This window comes from Opisthorchis viverrini (genome assembly GCF_000715545.1).
Source record: "Opisthorchis viverrini unplaced genomic scaffold opera_v5_282, whole genome shotgun sequence".
Classification (NCBI taxonomy): domain Eukaryota; kingdom Metazoa; phylum Platyhelminthes; class Trematoda; order Opisthorchiida; family Opisthorchiidae; genus Opisthorchis; species Opisthorchis viverrini.
In genome coordinates, this window is record NW_008751932.1 from 384,517 (window position 1) to 405,389 (window position 20,873).

Here is a 20,873-nt window from a genome sequence, read left to right on the forward strand (position 1 = left end):
ACTCTAAAACTCTGACGGAAGGGGCAAACAACGATACGTACCAATTTGTCACTCAGAAGACGGAAAAGGTGAATGAGATAAGTACATTGAAATTGCTAATGGGTGGTAGGGTGATATGTATGGGACTCAATAAGGTTGTAGTTAGTCAAATGTCACATAACGATAGTAGACTAGTCCAAACTTTATGTAAGTACTGAACTTCTTCTCAGAGACGGAGTGTAGTTTAATCTTCAGTGATAGTTTTTGTGATGAGAGTCTTTTTGATAGACCATTTGCACTCGCAGAATCAACTCGTCACAAGAAAGGTGAGCAATATAATCATGGAAAAGTTCAGTGCTAAAAATAGTGGAGAATTTACAGAAAATATGTGAAATTACTCGACCTGCGAACGCTCTTGTTTTGAGGATTAGACGAATGTTATTGAGACGACTAGCAACTTCAAAATCTAAATCGTCACATTACCTAATTTATATATGAATATAACTTAAGTAGGAATAAAGAAATGAACATAAACTGCATCACTTGCGCATGGCGACTTATTCGCACATAACTAAGAATTATTTTTCGACGAAAACAGTCTACGATGTTGCACCTAAGTAGTCAAGATTGTTCAGGTCAAAACAGTTTCCTGACGATGGCGTCGAATGCTGTCTTTCATCATCAACAAAAATGTATTTTTAGTTTGTCCGTTAGCCTGCGTCAAGCCTTCTGTGGATTCTAGTCCGGTTGCAAATTCGTCTTTAACAATCGTTCATCTGGTCCTCCTCAACCATTGCTGAATCCAGAAGAATCTGGCCTTGTTAGATGACTCCATGTCTAATCAACCAACCATAGGAGCACCACCAGAAACTATTATTTGTAAACTGAATTCAGGAGGATGAAGGGTGATATACGACGTTTTGCACAGCTCATCAAAACAGGACTAGCTGTAAAGCGTTTTGAAGAATGGATAACATGTTGGTCCTCGATTAACCACTAGCTGCATGAAGGTCAGTGGAATCAGTGGAATACCTCTCAAATAACCACAGTGACGGGGACGGTGTTTGCGGTCACGATGAACACAAACCTTACAAAAATGGGAACTGTTCTCTACCAATTTGTGAGAAAGAATGAATGACCTTGTTGGCGTTTGCCCGAGGCGGGTACTACATAACCGCCAGCGTATTCATTTACCTTGCGCAGACATTTGACTGAAAAGGGAATGGACGCTGTATAATCCAATCGAAAGTTAACGAACTTAGTTTGTAACGATGTGTGCAACAATGTGACAAACATCCAAACGTCGCCTGACTTCCGCAAAGTAAGTGCATACCGCTACAGCTTCATCTCTAAAATAAACATTCAGACATTGTCAAAAAGTAGCAACTTAGTCATCAAGTAACGGCCTGAATTTATTTCCCTCTATTTGAATCTAACATTATTGTGTGTGTGAAACGGATTTGGTTTTTGTCGCGCCGAGTAAACACACATACATACGCACCACTGTAGTTTTATGCAAACAGGTGGTTTAGTTGCGTGCAAATGTGTGAACAGTGATCACTACCTGGCATTTCCCCTTTTGTTCTCACACAATGCCAAACTTTTATTGGCCCGGAACTTTGTGAGTTGTTGGGCAGTCGATGTGTTTGTGTACGTGCCGTTCGTATGTAAACAGTTTTAAGTGAGGCTTGAGTCATAAAAGAACTACAATACCTACCTGACAGAGCGGTGAATGTACAACACTGAAATGGTTTGCTGACGTGCGATGGTCACTATATTGCAACAGTGATGGTCGCCGTGATCCTAAAGGCGTCGATTTTGTCGGAAAATGTCCAAGGTGATGAAGTAAACCGATTTCATCATATGCACTGAAGCACATATACACAAAAAATATGTCATTCCAAAAGAAATCACAGAGAAGAGACTCTATGCAGAATTCCGGTGTGGATTTCGGAGAGGTTGAGGTTAAAATCAGCCAATTCATGGTGCACATGTGTAAGTTCCTCGCAAATGGCCTTGAGGTTTTTCTGAACTAATTTCCAACTATTGGTACAAATATTAATAATCATCTGATCATTAAACCACTTTCCAATACACAGTGAATATACATCTCCTGGAATTCGGACATCTACTGAAAACAAACGCTGATGTTTGATCACTGTCGGTTTGAAGTGTACTGGCTTGTCAAAGGTTTATTAGTAAACGGGAAAATGTGCGAAAGGGTGGATATTAGTATGTTTCAGTGAAATGGTTCACAATAAAACTTATAGTAATAGACATTGTGTGAGCAGATTGTCCAAATCCCAATAGGATAATAGCAGTCGGTGAAACTTTCTAGCGTTGCTTGGAAGAAATGGAAACTACTCGTTTTTGTGTTGCAAGTAACTCGTTTTCCATTTTTTTCATCCCGGATCTAAAAGGCTTATGCTCGATAGCACATATCAGCAGAATATAAATTGCCTCCAAAATGTCTTATAGTATTCATGCCTTATTGTGTTTCAACTACCATTCTAAAGTAAAAAATTACTTTGTAGGAAAAGACGCTTCCAACTAATTCCATTTGGCCTGAAAGTAAAAAAAATTCACAAAAACCTAGCGTCACTTTTTGAACGGCAATGATTTATATGTCACCAAAAAACTTCAGAAAGACTCGTTGATGCACTGATATATGAAAATGCAATCAGGGGTTAGTGACTTGAAGTTAACAGTAGCTGAACTGATGAAACAGGCAAGAACTTAAACTAACGAGTTGACTGCTGAACACAGCTCCATACGCGCATAAACACTGACACTATTGATGGTAATGATCACATATTTCTTTGTGAACTCTATTGTCCATAAGTAGTATAGATGGATGTACCATGTGTTTTGTCAATCTACCGTGATTTCCTTACCACCGTCAACCTGCACAATAAGCGCCGCCATTTCTAACTCCCAAAAAATTGATAGATATAATGTTAAGATCACAACCAGCTTGTTTAGTTATCCAGAATTCGTTATTAATTGGTCGTTCTATTAGATAATAAGTAGCTGTTTGCACAGCAAGCTCACGCATTGAAATCGGTGCCATTAAGACCAAGGTTCAGACTTTTTCCAGTAAGCGTTTTGTCTACACTAAGATGACCACTGAGTGCTAATTCGTGTCGTCCAAATTTACAACATTTCTCTGGGACATTCAAGTTGCCTACTCGATCAAAATGTTGTCATACGGTTGGCCTATGCATCAAAGTTCACAATATTTGTGCTTCATTTTCTCGCCTGCTTAACTGCCTTTCTCGATTACGAAGGCAAGGCAAGTTAATCGGATTATTTTGTATTGAGGACTAGTGGTATTCCAGGACAAAGCGCCAAACGCATGTTATTGTATGTGCGCGGTAATCTGGCTATATTGGAACGAGAACTGACAGAGGAAAATTGTTGAACAGACTCACCACCGTTTTTCTATATTATCACTTGAAAAGAAGATTGGAAATTTATCAGAAAATCCAATCTTCTGCCCTTAAACATACCGAAAGTTTGGTAATACATGTCTGACGAATAATTTGGTGGGATGTGTTGTTGTCATTAAACTAAGCTGCGTAACTGACGCCGTAAAACTTTCAAGCCTGTTTTAGTCTTATTTTTAACAACCCGAAATTACAGCAGGTTCGTTAAAACCAAGCCAACAAACTATGTACAATAGTTTCTTGCAATAAATATTGAAACCCAGTCTTAAACGAATTTGTAGGACTGCAAGCCATCCGTGGGTTTGAGGTATCAGCCAACTCCGGCGGCTTACGAGGTCACCAGTGGAAGTCAGGGAGATATATCCTTTCCAGATGTGCGCTTATTTGACAACATTCTATCTATGCAGTCGGCATCACTCAGAAAGAGAATGGTGTAGACTGGTTCGTGTTATTACTGCAATAGGTAAATCTAACGTTATTCATTCCCTGCCCGGCTAGGTTTTTGTTCCTCTATCTTGCAAGTGACTCGCGCATCGGCTTTGGCAACATTACACAAAAAATCAGCTGAAAGACAATCCGTGCCCTAACGCATGACACTGCCACTTGCATTTTCCCTTAAAGTGTCTGGGGCAAATTAGCAGTACTGAACGGCTGCAAAGTCACTGTTACGTGAGTCTAGACAGTAGAGCATCCAATACTGACATTTGTTACCATGACTAGACAGGAGGGCGGGATAATTAAACAAGGTAACCCGGTGTTCCGCACGCTAACGCCATCAACAGCTGGTTTCGGTTCGGAGGTTTCTGACCGTCTAATTTATAGTCAACCTTCCAATCCGACTGAAGTTCTGTGGGATATATTAGCACACCAAATGTAAAAACAAGCAAAGGTCTGTGGTCCCAGAACTGACTTGAAGTTGCTCTAGAACAAAAACAAAAGGGCGCCAGTCAAAATATCACTTGTATACCATATGGTATGTCACAGTAACTTTCGGAGGTCTGACGGGGCGAAACCTGCAGAGGCATAATTAAGATGTTTAAAACGATGATGGCACGAGATGACCCGTGGTCAAACCGTGTTTGTTTTTTTGCATTCTGACATTTTATTGTCCGTTTACAAAAGCTAAATTCCTGTAAGCTCTACGTGTCATCTTTACCATGAGTTGTTACCCCTATCTCGAAAGCACACATATCCAGTAGGGTGTGCTTCTTTAATCTTGTTTCAGGGTTCATATATTACCCAAATATGTATATTCTGCAAATGGATATGATTACACTAGTTTGACTGCAACATACAACATAGTTTAATTTTACAACAATAATGGCGAGCCTATTTTTGTCACAAATTATATATATATACAATGTGGGGGTCTTAGTTTCAGTAAGTGTGCATTTTCCACAGACATCTGGATTAATTGATGTGCAACATGGGAGGAACGCAGGAACTAAACAAAGGTTGTGTTTCTGAGATTGCTCCTTTTGGCTTTGATATGATATCAGGGATCACGTGTAAACATGGTCTGAAATTCATGAAAAAGTACAAAGACCAATGTGTCACGGAGCCAAATAAGCTATGTGAACGCCGTTTAGCTTGTGGTGCTGATCAGAGCAAATAAAGTTCGGAGATCTTACATGCTCCTTTCTAAGGCATAGGTGCGTTTCCTGCAGCAGGATTCATCTTCCCAAAGAAGATTGTCTTTTCAAAGGCAGCTTTTATAGCTTCCATTAAGTACCACTCATAGTCACCTTGATAGTTCCCGTAAGTGATGACTGCTGAAGAAGCTTTTGGTACCCATTCAGGAAAGACCCCATTATAATTCAGGCGGAATAAGAAGATTGTGCTTCGATGAAATCAGCCATTCAGCATTTCTCATATTTTAGAATATGCCAACCAAATCTTTGGCTTCTTGTTTTTGCTTGTCATTTTCTGCACAAACAGGGATGTCCATCACAGAGCTGAAAAGTGATGAAACCATTCATTGAAAGCGTTCTACATCCTGTTTGCAGTGACCTCATCCAGACCGCTAGGGATACCTTGACTTATGATGTTGATCGAATAAAATTTGACGACATACTTTGTTTCATCTGGATGAAACAGTTTATTCCTTTTTACCCCATACTCACCGCTGTCTTTAATCCTCTTGATTGCGGAAGTATTCATATTCGCGCTGCAGCTACTTTTTTTCGGTAAACTGCAGTTGTTTACAGATAAAAACAGCGTGATGTTCTTAGGTACGAAACTCAATACCGGGTAGCAGGAAACAGAGTTTTAGCGAACCAACAGACTCAATTTGTCGCACTGTTTTGGATTTGTTTTTCTTAGTTCACTTTTGGAACATACCACAAAATAAGTTGGCCTGCGGGCCGCGGTATGTATGCAGATATTTGACAACTTAAACCAACACGACAAAAAAGGTCTCTTTAGAAAACCGCCAGGTTTTTCTCAATCCACAACGAATGGCTTTTACTACTGCTCCAAAAACTGGTTTTATTGTACTCAGTTTCTTAACCTGATGCACTGAAACAACCGATGTAATTTGACGCCGATAAATGCGTCTATTGAAGTGACTGATATTTTTATTACGCCCTCGTTAGGGATCATTTAGCTTTATAGAATGAATTTTTTACGTAAGCATCTGTTGGAAGCCACATCTTTAATGGCGTGGAGCTAAAAGTAATGAACTCTTCTTTATTCAAGCGTGTTATCCACAAGTGAAATCGACTGTGGAGTAAAATTCCCTACTTATCTTTGTAGACGACAAGAGATAGAAAAACTCAGGGTGCAAGGAACAACCAGATAAGTGACTTGTTTCAGTTCACCGCGGACGATTCACTAGATGGATGTCAGTGGCGCTCATCGCAAAGTACACCATTAGCATAACTTGCTTGCTAATCTTAATGCTTTTGACATTACCTCTAAGGCAGACGTTTTAATACCATCAACGTGTATTATTTGGTTTGTTTAACCTTTCAGCCTACCCACTGCAAATGCGTCCGTTGCATCATGCGGATCAACTTGAGGCCGACGAAAATAATGACGTGCTTTTGACATGCCGTGTTCGCGGAAGGCCTACGCCTCTGATCTCCTGGTATCACAATGACACAGAGATCAAAGTCCCTTGGAAACCAGGCTCCAGATACGGAATAATACAACAATCTCAGTAAGTAGCCATTTTAGAATTTTGACAATGGTTGTTCGCATAGATTCATCTTGTTCTCGCATTCGCGGCGCATGTTGGTCGCTATTTTATTCGTATAATTTTGTCAGGTCTATTTGTAAGTGAGTTCCAATTCCCTCCACTGAAGTTGCGTAAGGCCAAGGATTTTCCATTTTGGAGCAACACAGTTAGTCACTTATTTATCAAACATACAGGTGTTGCCGAACTACTGAAGATTTTATCTAATCGCCATTTTGACTCACCATGAGGGCGGCTGTCATACTAAAAATCAATCGGTGGCCAACTTTACTCCACTGGCTACTGCACGTGGTGTTTTTAGAAATCCGATGCTTCCTTGTATATCGCTAAAAATCCGCAGCTAGTCACCACTAAGTCTACTTGTTTCGAGCATTACATTCATCATCCGTGACTGGCTACATATTACAGGTCAACTAACCTATAAAGATAGCTGTATTTTTTTTGTTTTTTTTTTTCGAGTTGAAACACTACAAAACTTACTTGATTATCACAAATAAATTCATTAGATAGCCGTTATGAATATTTAAGCACTTATAACAAGGAACAAGATCATTAAAAGCCAGGTTTTGAAATCCTGATGTACGCAGTTTTCAGGTTCTAGGTCGGTTGGTGTTTGAGTAACTATTTTGTGGACCTCGAGTCAGCAACTTCCACGCTTTCATAAACACACTTGGATTTCTATATAATAACTTTTGAGATAAATTAATAGTCCATTGTAAGTATCAGGAGATTAAGAAGTGAGACACTAACAATTTAATTCATTTGGCATTCTCATCTTAGACATTAACACACTGGTCTGTATTTTGTTTACTATACAGCTGAGTTACTAGGTAGGAGAACTATACTGATATGAACTGTGGTGGATTTCAGCAAACCGTGAGGCACCCTTTTTCTTTCACCAGTTCGTTGTGGTTATTGCAGACTCATAATTATGGAGCCGTCTCCCGATAAACGTGAAAACAATTATTAACATTTGGCTTTTATCAAAAGCCGTTTTCACATTATGAATCATCAGGAACCCTAGAGACATGTGGTATTTGGCGGCAGGACACTTTTCTCACGGTTGGCGGACAGAAAACATGAGCTTCTTTGGTTATAAGCACCCAATTTTTAAAATAAGGAAAGTCATAAGTCCCTAGTGCAAATGTCAGCCTGTAGTTTGAATACGACGAGAACCAGAACAATTCTACCAGAAAGCTTTTCTGAGTTCACCTACTACTGTAACGAAACGCTTCGTTTTTATCAGCGTTTTCGTGCTTTTCAGGACACCGTAATTTGATCAAACAGTTGGGATAATGGCGTTGATTGCGGTAGTGGTTCCCTTTGGATAGCTATCAACGCCACATTAACACTTATATGCTAACCGCACCAAGCTTTTGTATTTGGCAAGCCTGCGTCCAGTTTGCTAGTAATTTAGTGAATTACTTCGTTCGTAACCGGACCTTTCTTGATTTGGGTCTTTGATGAATATGAAATGTTACGGCTACGAACATGCCTCAACACTGTGATTATAACTCGTTCACGCAAATTATCCGGAAAAATAAGATGTTATTTTTGTTCTCAACGGTTTGAGCCTCTTTCCAACGCAACTGGAGAGTCTTGATGTCCAGGGCACGCCGCCCCGATGGTTTCGCCATATGGTCTGAAGATTTCACCGTCGTCAAGGTCACTGAGTATTTAACGGCATGTATCGCATGTCTTACATACATTTAACTCACGTGTTCGGAAAGATGAATAATGACCGTCTCGTCTGTTGCCCTGTACAGAACCACTACACAAGCATCAATCAGCGGCGCCTTAGAAGTCGTCTGACCGGCGAACTTTACGCGAGACTGGCAATCTTTGTTTTCCCCGAACCCTCAGTTTTGATTACTACATTATTTCTCGGGTCGGTACCATTCTATTTATCGGCTAAACGCAACAATATATCCTGCGGGCTATTAATCAACCCATTTTGGTTAATTGCGGAGCGTTACTGGAGAAAGCCGCCCTTGTTGAGTCGATTAGCTTTTAGGAATCTAGCAACCTTAACTAAACGACAACCCTCCGAAACCTTTACAAATTGAGAAGCACCCGTCACACAAATGAAATGTGAACAGGGCTGTTCCCATGTATTCGCAAGATACTCGAAAGCACAAGCAGTGTCCCAAACTTGAAAAAAAACTGTTTCAAACTAGGGCAGGCAAGTTCCGAAAACAATATATGGGAACAAACTCTGATATTTGGATCTCTTTGTAAAAGTGTTTTTGTTTTAAGTGGAGGGTGCTGATTGTGATATCGGGTATCTTACAGACGTATGGGGACACACCTGCTCAAAGGTCATCTGAGCTGAGGCTGCATTCCAGTTTGCGAAGATTTAATTCGTATTATCGTCAAAGCCAATGCAAGAGACACTTGCAAGACGGAGGAATTAAAATTTAGCCGACCGGGAGGTGAGTAACGTTAGACATTACTGTTACAGTGCTAACCGGATCCAGCCTGTCCCACTGAGTAACGTCAAAAGCATATATGACATCTTGCCAAATTTGCGTATATCTTTGGAAATAATATGCTCTCCTGCCTTCCACTGGGGACCCCGTACGACGCCAAAGTTGGCTAAAACCCATGATTTGTTCGCAGCCCCATAAATCTGTGTCTTACCAGAGTTCAATCACTTTCGAAATAAACAAAACATTGCGGGCTTAGTTTCTGCGAATGAACTTATTGAGATTAGGAGTAAAATAAACTTTCGAACATTTTCCGGCAGCGTATTTTAGTAACGATAAGACAGCCCTGCACGTTTTTTATCAAATATGTTTCAATGAATCTCCGACAGTTTTCTAAACAGTGGATCGCATTCTTGGTTACAGCAATCTGTTCAAACTATTGACCGAAATGTTCCGTGTTCCGAACTCCTTATACATTTGCGCGATGGTGATGAATTACCGCATGGATAGAGTAGCTGTACAATGCTTTTCGGCTTTTCAGCATAAATTAGCTTCAAGTAGAAAGCCGAATCTCGACATAAGCCGGCAAATTGTCGTTCGTAAGCCTGTTACATCCCTGGCACATTCCATTTGTTCCGTAGGATAGCTCTCCATGAGTAGTTATACCACACATGCCCGTTATGTATTTGCTTCGATGAAACTGTTGGTAAAATGCTCGAAATTGCTTCCACATGCTTTGAGTCACTGTCCTACTAAAACAAATCAACGATTGTGTGGAAACCCCAGTTGTACTTACAACAAAGCGGTGGAGTTCTGGCTTAAGCCAGAACATCATGTAAGATATTTAGGAATACTGGCTTTGCAGGTCGCTTTTACCCGGACGTAGCAAAACCGCATTTCACGAGATTATTGAAATTACGTTTGGACGATGTTCGCACTAGACATCTTCCTTCTTTAGCTTAGATTTGGGGGTCAGTCAAATCCCTGACTCCAGCTCAAGGCAGATGGAAAAGCGCAAAATAATACTTCTTCTAAACAGACAAGGTGAAAGCGTTTCAACTTACAAGCAGATTTCAGATCTCTTTGTGGTAAAAAAAAGCAGGCGGCGATTTTTGAAAAGTCTAAATAGAACATATAACTCTCAAATACAGAAAAAACATCTACAACCCAAAACAACTGCGGAAAAGTGCATGCCAACTGAATACTCAGAAAAACAATTAGTGAGATTGGGTTCAAGGAATCAGCTTCCCAAAAAAACATTCCAACGTCATGGTGACGAACATAGAGTAAACATCCAATCGTAAAGCTCAGAAAAACTTTTGACATTATCTTTGGTTATAATGATTCACCGTTTTCTTGAACTTGAGACACCAGGCGAGTCTCCATTTTCAAGAAAGATATGGAAACATGAAAAGAAGCTCAAGTCACAACATTTGCATTGAAAGTCGGGTTTCGCTTACACACCACGAGTTCTCACACCCTTATATCTTATTACTCATGCTCCCAATGTCAGATATATTCTTATTGTAAACAGAATAGTCACAATGATCCTCTTTGAGGAGCTAAACTGCCACGATATACGTTTACTGTTCTGCTTAACACTAAAAATCTTTCTTATTTAGTCTATAAGGCCACTTGAGGGTCTGCTGCTGTTCAGAAAATAAGTTATTGTCCACATTTTACTGAAAGGCTGCAAGGTACTTGACAAGAATACGTTGCAACTTGCAAGCTAATTGCCAAATTCGGTGAGCACACCAACAGACACCAGATCAGCAACAAATAATGTAGATGAAGTGTAGATAAAACTTTTGATTTTTTTATACTATTCTAATCATCTTTCAAGGGTTTAAGCCAAAACCACAGAGCCCTAATTGTATAGCCTCAAAAGGTGGAGGAGCTTTTCCAGATAAGCCGGTTTGTTACTTTGGTAGGTGTACTTGGAAAGGACATCCTTCTGATTGGTTGAAGAGGCTCTGTTGAACAAGTACAAATCTAATTAGAATGCCCATGTGGCGCAATCATATAAGTGGATCTGTTTGGAAAGCAGATGATTCGTGCTGCGTTTGCGACCGTTTTTTTTGTCTTTTGCAACTTTTTTCTAAGTTTGGTGCAGATTTTACGATTTGTAGCGAAGGTAGGTAGATAATGATAAGCAAACTGATTTCAAATTCATTTATTCATCCCGTGAAAAGTGATGGCAGTCCTTTCTAAGCAGGGATTTTCACGGATCGCGAATAACAGCTAAAACACAGTTATGACAGTTATTTTTTAAAAAGCATTATATGAATGGCATCAACGAACATCAGCAACAACATCACATCGAATTGCGCCGGGTGAAACTATGTTGGTCTGAAACATAAGGGTTAAATAACAACATGATGAACAGATAATAAAAGTTTGGATCCCACAAGAAAATCATGGCCTAGGAAAACTATTCTACAGTATGTTTGCGTGCCAGAATACAATCACTTTGATATCTAAAATATTGCTAACGAGATAAAAGATAAAGTTAAGCCTTCCGAAGCTGACATAGGCGGTACTGTTTCCGTTCTTTACGACCCGATCATGTTTTGGTTAAAAAACCCATTGTATTGGTCAGGTTTCCGATGTGGCATCTCACAGACGTTCTAGTAAATAGCATGCAAAACAAAATCAGGAAAAAGCCAACATGCAGCTTTTGCTGCATGTTTGGTTGCGAAGATTTCAGCAGACAGAACAACAATGCCATAGTTAGTAGCGTCGGGAGGGTTAACTGGGCAAAATACCACAGCTAATAATTTCGATAATGATACACTGATGTCCGTAGGTGAACCTCTTGTGTATGCATTCCCTGCAAAAGACATCTGGTAGTCGTGAACAAATACAACGAGCGGTGACATTATTGCGAGAACAAGGTTTTCTCTCTCTTCTTCAGCTATAGCCGTAGAACAATACCTCAGAAGCTCAACGAAGGGAGCGAGAAATTCAGGATCAATAACAACCCAAACAACACGTCAAGGTTGTTCATACCTGGGGCTTTTTATTACACCATATTGCTTTGCACAGTCAAGTGAACTTTCTCGTCCCCAGAGTTGTTGTGATCGAAATTGGAAACAACCAGGGAGTTGAAATTCCGTGGTTATCCCTATCTTTCTTGCAAGCGAAACTGCTGGAACTAGGCATTGAAGCGTTGTATCAAACAGATATTTAGAATTTGCTCTCTTACACTGCTTTACTAAATCGTTGAATATATGTATGTATAGCGTCAAATTTTGATGAGCAGGGTTACTTGGTATTAGGACTGACTACAGTTGTAAAGTGTATACCGCTGATCAACCATGCGGGGAGCATCTGACCTGATATCCAAGCTCTGCCTCCGTATTTGATGGAATGTGTAGGTTACTACGGTGTTCGTTTATTATTGTTTATTGCTTAAAAAAGTCTTTAGGAAGCTTTCAAAAACTCCTCGTGGATTATACATTTACCGTCGTCTACAATGACTTGCAACTGCTTATTTCATCTTAGCAGCAATATGCCTTCCTTCTTCCACGAGCATATGCATATAGCCAAAAGATGAACTATTAAGCCACTGCAGGCTTATCCCTAGTAAGCCTGGGAAGCGCGTCAGGGTGTAATTTCAGTCGGAGAGATCGGACTAGTAGTCTGTTGGTAACCACTTGTCATCGAGAGCAATGAAAAAGGATGAAACGGAATACTTTAAAAATTTGCTCTCCTATCTCGAGTTAACTTACCACACACAGGTTTGCTACGGCGGTACTTCACCCCTCAAACAATGGCATCCCTCATAATTTTGGAAATATATTTTCTACTGATGGCACTCCACATGCGTAAAATGCAGAAACTTGGACAATCTGCCGATAAATACAGAGACGTTTAAGCCATCTTTATTCGGCGACCGAACTACCGAAATAGTCAAATGTGAGTGAGAACAGTCCGAACGATGTACTTGATTATTAATCGACCATCATGCGGCACTTTATACTAAGCTTGACATTGGCTCTAGGTTTTCCCACATTGTTACCGAAAACACACAGTTTATGGTATTTCTCATAGTTTTGATGGCTTTTTTGAACAGGGCATTGCCATTTTCGTTTTTCCTTAGGTTTGTTTTTACCCTTACTTTCCCAATTTTTGTCAGTCTCGTGTAGCAAATAACTTAAATGCTAATGATGGGATTAAAAGGAAATGCAAAAATTTGAAGCTTTTTATTAATCTGTTTGTACACTCATTTATCATTTATTCTTGAAGAGCATGGTCACAAACATAAAAAGTGAGTTCAAGCAATGAATGCGAAAGAGTAACAGGAGAATATGGGAGAAAAGAGAGAAACGTCTCATTTGAAATCATGCCAAGGACAGTACCAGTCTGATGAGGTGAATCCCAAAGTATGTAAAGATTTTGGTATGGGAACACGCGTCTAAGGACCAACAACCAAAGAAAGGACAAATAATGGTGAATGCTCTTCAAGGCGCAGTGTGCGCTAGTAGTACCAGTGCTCGGACAACTTCAAAGAACTTTGTGTATTTGCATCGATTGTGACCCTTTTCTCCACGCCCTGCTAATCCATCCAATTGTCGTTTGTGTTGCGATGAGAGTACCTTGGGAGTTCCTTGAAATGGCGTGAAAAATGACTGCCTGTCTGATATCCAGGTAATCGTCAATGTACCAATGCACCAATCATTGTACTATCTAATTCGTTATATAAATTATGCGCGCACGATTCTTTTTGACAATGTAAACTCTTCCGAGCGCGAGTTCGGTTTCCCGGTATTTCTCTCTTTTTTCTTGGGTAAAACCTGTCCGAGGAATGATGTTCAGAAGCCAGTGTTTGAATGAAAGTATCAAATCCTTCAAGCCGTACATTTGACAAAAATAATTTGAAAACCAACTGATTGCGCACAATATGGTTGTTTAATACACCACGTTCCAACAAGTTTCACTTTGGTCCTGACCGCAATGCAAGCACATCGCTAGATATCCTGAACGTCGATGCTGTCAATGTTCTAAATATTAAAAAAAGGCCCTTCTCTGTTTGAAGTGTCTGTGATTTAACATTACTCCTTAAGGGTCTCAGAGCGTTCCGGATCTCCAAAGAATTTCCACAGCTGAGTCAAGTTAGGATCTCTTATAACCCGATAAACCTCCACCACAAGAAAACGTGACAGACCAGAATGCTTCGAGTTGTACATAGCAAACTAAGTATTTAAAAGCCCATATCCTTATTCAAGTGATCTGTTTTTCACGGGCCATAAAGTTCACCCATTCCAGAATGCTGCTAATTATATCGATCACAGTCTTACAAATTCAAAGTAAAGCGAACCTTTGAAAGCTACATCGGCCAGATTTAGGATGAACTTATTACTCGGTCTGAATTAATTATGCGTCATCGGGAGCACATGAAATTTCACATGCTTTTCCTTTATTCGTTCTCTACTGCTTAAAAGGACCGTTTTACTAAAAACTTCACAGCTCGCTTTGAAAGCCTCATTTTGTACTTGCCAGCTGAAACACTAATATTAAATTTGGTTGGTTGAGGCACATCAACATTGATTATAAAAATACGGTCCTCTTTGTGTCCGCTGCTGCCAATGACTTCCTCTTTGAGAGTGAGCTGACAATAAAGATAAAAATGATCAAACTTAGAACGCTTCAATGTATTTCTGGTAAACTATAAGCACCAGTGTGGCTGTTTTCGTGTCTATTCTGCTTCCTGGTAATTGTGCACAAATGCTGAACCATAGATGGAATGATGAGTCTGTCATAGTAATCCACAAATGTGACTCGAAAAATTCTAGAAAGCGGAAAAATTGTGCAGCAGTTGTTTTGCCATGACTGACGAAATCAATCAAACTGAGCCGCACAAATTATGCTCCGCATGAAACGATACCATTGTCCACGGGCCATTATCTCATGTGAATAAGTCAGGCATTATATCACTCACAGAGGTGTCTTCTATAAAAACCGTTTCCCACACAAAACAGTAGCATTTGCGCGCATATGTTGTGGGCGCTTTCGATGTATTCTGCGGTAAGCTTCTAATGTCGGTTCCGATTTCCTCGCTTTTGAAGAAAGTAACACATACCAAACGCATTCTCGCCTAAACATGTTCAGAACGTCACTTGTAAAGTGCTGTTAAGCTGCACAGAATATTTTTTTCTGCTTTTTACACAGTAGTCATATTGTTTTTCGCAGAAAACTCACTCGAAGACAAAAAAAGAACCTGGTTACTGTCGTCTTCCGGAGTGTACAGCTGATGACGGAAATGAGACCTGTTTCATTAGTTTATTGTGATTTTATACAGAAAGCAGTCATGTACAGCTATGCTAGACCACATCCCATTGTAAGCAATTCTTGAACAACTACGCCTCTTTACCGGATTTGAGTTAGCCTATATCAACACTATTACTTCGTGCTTTATTCTCGTAGACCTTGTAATGATGGTCTAAGGAGAATGTACTTCCTTGTCCTGGTGCAAATTTTCACTGGCATTTGGAACTATTCAGCCATTAGGCAGTGTATGATCTTCAAGAAGACGAAAACATTTCTCGAATGCTCATATTTAAGCCTGCACACAAACACAGCTGGAAATCACATTAACGTAGGAATGCTGAAAAGCTATCTAAACACTGTAACAATAATGCTGCATTTCCCAGGATTATTATCCACGATGTTCATGTTTTAAAAGCCGTCATTTCGGCGAAAAAATTGCCTTCTCTAGGTTTGAAGAGGCGGCCGCCCATAGCTAACTATTTTCTGCTGGTGTTGAAAGCTTTTTCAATCACTTTGATCCTTTCAGCATAGTGCCTTCTCTATGATACATCCACTATGTTCAGTATTTACAGAAGTTTTCTAAAAAGGATACAAGCACACTAAATACAATTCAACCAGTGCAATCCAAGCAGTTCAGGTTTACTACTTAAGAGCCTGTCTGCTCACTAGAGACTTGGAAGTCATCACTGACGGTTGACCTTCGACGAAGACCAGCCTGGATTGTAGGAACGGCAAACAGTTTTAGTCCATGTGGTCGCATTGCACCTACTAGTATTTTCAATGCCATTGTGTGTAGAAAATTATGATGCGGGTGATTTCCGGTATCCACACTATCTAGGACGTAACACTTATTTACCGATATGCTGCTCCCTCACAAATATCTCAAAAATCCTTCAGCATACATATTTCGCCACATATTTGTCATCTAGCTAACCTAACATACAACATTACAATTTATTCCACCTTACTTTGGTTTGCTTGCGGTTAACTGAGCAGCCTGGTGCACATCATTGCATGCATTTAAAATGCGCAATATTTGCCAGAGTTGGTAAAGTGTTGCCAGAGTATCTGGAAGCTACACTTCCCTATGGTGTTTCTCATTGAGAATCCCGGTAACTAGACGGATTTTGAGTGTTATGTTATTTCGCTTTCACCGCTAAATACTTCTTGTTTTTCTAACACGTTTGTTTCGTTTGCTAACGCTTCTTTCGGAGTTAACCAACACTCCCATCCACATTTTTTAGTCACACCCACATTTGTTGAGGATCTGCTTTCGGTCTTAGTACCGCATTTAGACGTTATCATAATTTTGTTTTTGCACTGAGCATTCAAATCCCTAAACTACGGACTTACCCTTGAAAGAATCCCGAGGACAAATAAAATAGTTGACTTTTTGAATCGTTGATGTGTCACAAATGTTTGATTTAGATATTGCAGAACGTTGTTTTTTATAGTAAACTTTAAAGACGTTTATGTACTCCTAAACCGCATTGGCAACTAGCGTTGCCTTTAATCCCGTATGTCAAATACCTGTTTTCACTGGACAGTTGACATCGTTTACACACCTTAATGGAGAGCATTGAAACATGTCACGGCTACCTAGTAAAATTGCTGGGAGATAGATAAGTTGCTTTTACATCGCTATCTGAAATCTATGTTAGACACTGTATATCGAGCACTTGCGTAGGACTGTATCCACATTCACTCTGATTTGTACTTTTTTGCAAGTTCACAATAGTTTGGTGGGAACTGCCACAAGTAGGCATGCAGTTGAATGAAGATGCGCCCAATCTCGAACAGGGTAACTCTGACTGTAGAGTTGTGCGTCCTTAAATCGTTCATATTTTCATACTGTGATAAACATATGTTTCTGTTGCATGTCCCCAAATAAGGTGGTATAATCATGGGTTGGAAATGTGTTCGGGATTCACCTAACGTCGATGATCGGAGTGTGGAGGATATTGTTGACAGGATTTTCGCCTGAGACGAATATGACATTCAGACAAACACGGACAGCTGCACTGAGAAATGCAGACACAAAGGTTCACAAGCATGTGTACGCTGTCACTGTTCTTTGGAGGCTTCGTGTCATGTTAGGACAAATCAAACTGTTCACCTCCGCAACTTGCATTGCGAACCCATAAAGCTATAAAAAACCAGTTTAAACGGTGGTCAAAAACGAGTGAAATGCTGAAAATTCTATAATTCGAAGTAACCTTATTTCCATTCCATCCAAGAGTCCACTATTCTAGCGGGTCAAAGATGACAAAGATTAACGTTGGTTGATGTTAGTTCACTTGAATCCTCTAGAAAAGGCATCACTATATAACACCTCCGTTTGTGACCCTATTTCACATTACGCAAACGAAACGATAGAGTCCATGAAGAAGGGTTTGTCACGCCATCTCCAGCTTACCTGGTAAATGCTCAACAAACTAAGCTACCTCATGCCGAATGTGCAGTTTTGATTCACACTGATCCACCAAGTATCCGACAAGTGCGTCAACAGTTGGTACATGTTTGTACCGTTACTAAGCATTTACCTGGTAAGCTCAAGCGTATGTGACACGAGAACGTGCTTTTAGTGGCACAACTTGTGGGTCACTTGCCCTTCGTACGAAGGTTTGTGTTTCCTTCAAAAAAACTCCGTCCTTTTGTTTGCATCGCGTATATTGCTGTCCATCTTTCAGATCCTGTGATTAATTCGGGTCTCAAATCTTTCGCTGAAACATCTCAAATGGAATTTTAAGCGCAGGGAACCTCAGATACACATTCACTTTCATTTTATCCAACGAAAGACGCTTCCGATGAGGCAGCCCAGATTCTATTTTGCTCAAGAAATGCAAAGTGGAATAACGGGCATCCTTTTTGCTGTGTTTCCTATAAGAACTACCATCCTTCTATGAGCCTACGCGGGACGCACAAGTCGGCACATCATGCGCTGTCGAACTTGGATGGGTTCCTTATATTCCGCGATTATTTCACTGGTCTCCTTTTTTACACGGATATTGACAAGCCTCAAATATTCTACTGCCCCTGTAATTACACCATAAATTCAAAGTATTCCGGGCAAAACGTGTTGAGTTGTGACATTGAATGAAACCATTACTCCACATGTTGTCCAATTATGTCCCAGTTAAATTTGTGAGCTGAACGTTCGATATGACTGACTGACGCAGTCTGCTAAATAGTTGTTATACAATAAAGTTCCTTCTCGTGAAATATGCCGGCGCCTGTCTTACAAATTTCAATGAAATGAATGAAAGAAAGTCAGATAGAAAGTCAGGTTTTCCTCACGAGTTCTCAACTGATTTCGAAATCGCTTTAATCATTTATCTGTCTCTGGAGAATTTACTGGCACTGGTCTAGTGGACTGTCCAGAAAGACAGCAAAATGGACTCAATGCATTCTCAATGCAGCCCGGTTTGAAACGCCCTACAATTATTGAATTTGATCTTTTTCAATCATAATATCAATGTCCCATTCTTATGACACTGCTAAAACAAATCTCGTGGAAGAAACATTATGATGGACGTAATGCACTATTCATAAGGTTGCTGAATGATCTCCAAGAGCCCACCACCGTTTTCGCTCTTCTTAAGGCTCATCATCTAAGCGCATTCCCCGATTCAAAAACATCATAAGCGAAAGATTCAACCAGGTTACATGTGAGTCTCCGGCAAAACCAAATTGGCTGGCGAAATAGTGCCTTTTGTTAACTTCATGTCATTTGGGTTCAAGGAGAACATACGAATGACGGAAACTCGGGGACTGCGCCCACCTGATGAGCCCCAAGAAAAGCGAAGCCGGCCTCGAGCTGTTGAATGATTTTCAGCAACCTTACGTCTATACATTTGTCATAATATTTTTATAATCACGCCAACCGAAACATGAGGTGGCCTGATGCAGCACATTCAGCTGCTTCAAAAAAAAGATTCGTTCGGGTTATAGGTAGGGCTCCCATCAAATCCAAATTGGTTTGAAAATAAATGTACTTCCTCAAACTTTTGATGCTTTAAAGGGTGCGCAGATAAAAAAAAAGTCAATTTTTCCTTCCTAAGCTATGCTGATGGAGGGAATATCACCTCAAATCAAGCAAATAACATTGAGATAACCTGAAACATTTGGACTGCTGGCACACTCCATCTGTAAGACATTTTCAAAGGATTTAAACCCAGTTACTCACCTGGCCAATGCCCATAACTTGAGATTATGGCTTTTCACTCTGTAAGGATTGAACAAAGGAGAGTTATGAACAAAACGTTCCATTTTCTCAAGAGATTTTGGGATCTGTGGGTTAATACCACCATTAATAACGCTTTTTCGATGGCTGGCTGCTATGCCATCGCACAGCGGGTCACGAGACCTGACATACTGCCAGGTTGCTCAAACCTGGACAAAAGCAGGTGGGTTGGCGAGGTTGGGTCTGATCAACCGGTCGTCATGTTTGCACCTAAAATACCAAGTCATCTCGACCTCAACCTATTTTCTATTTGGGTGTCGTTTTGTTACTTGCCACCGCAACATTACCACCAGTAACAGATTACGTTTGTGACCTTTTGGCTTGCACAGGCGAACACACTGGCTTCCTATCACACATATGGAGGAATACTGCCTTAGTTCACCAAAAATATAGAGGTACAGAGGGGGTTCCTCGGGTTTACTTCTATCACATGCAAGGGATGAGAATTCCCTCCACGCCAGTCCGATTTCGTGGCCGCCGGACGAATGGTAACGTTGTGCATTCAAGCGATAGAACTGGTCAAATCAGCCAATATTGTAGTGATGTTTGATCTTGCGGCTGAGTATACTGAACGGCTAAACTTTCTTGATATTGGTTTTTTGATTAAAATTGGTTTATTGGAAGAAACCAACCAAAAGATGCAGCGGAAGTTTCACAAAATTCGAACTTTATGGGTTTTTGTTTTGAAGTAATCAAGACGGACTGAACAATTCAAGTAAATTGAGGAATTCAACAGCCACATTACTGAGGAATAAAAACGTAATTGCGTTTCGCGAATTTTAAATCAAACACTGACATTTGAAATACCCTGGAGAAATGAGGGATTGGTATTTTACATGTGACTGTATTTTTTACATTTTGACATTGCTTTTTTTGATTTGTTTGTTGGACTGATCTGATTTATTAGCGTCTGAAGCTCCCTTAATGCAAGATAGCGCACAGAACCACGGTGATAAGTTCACTGAAAGGGAACAACGAGTGCTTTATTTGTAGAAAGCGCCACTTTTTATTTAAATCATGTGTGGAACTTTGGTTCTGTTTATTCTTGGTTTCATGTCCACAGAGAAGCTTACTTTTACACCCTGACCAACTATCGTGCTTCTGTTTATTCGTATACCCCAGGGCGTCTGAGAAATGGGCAGCCTTAATTTTTTCCAATTTTGTCGATTATACACTTTGCCACACTAAATCGCCATGGTCTTAATTGTTTTGTTTTTGATTCAGCATAATACAAATGCATCAAGAAAGATTTTGCCTGGAAATTGTTTAGAACTCCGTTTGATTTGGTTTGCTTACTATGGGAAGACAATAGC

The 20,873-nt window shown here is 40.1% G+C and overlaps 1 protein-coding gene across 1 annotated transcript in view; it reads left to right on the forward strand.

The window, feature by feature from the left end:
- T265_09415 (hypothetical protein) overlaps positions 1 to 20,873 on the forward strand; it is a gene marked incomplete at both ends in the record, with an annotated part of 101,136 nt that overhangs the window by 22,106 nt on the left and 58,157 nt on the right. Inside the window, one exon of the mRNA XM_009175468.1 lies at positions 6,399 to 6,585. Within this exon, the coding sequence (XP_009173732.1) occupies positions 6,399 to 6,585 (187 nt within the window). The remainder of the gene's footprint in view (positions 1 to 6,398; positions 6,586 to 20,873) is intronic.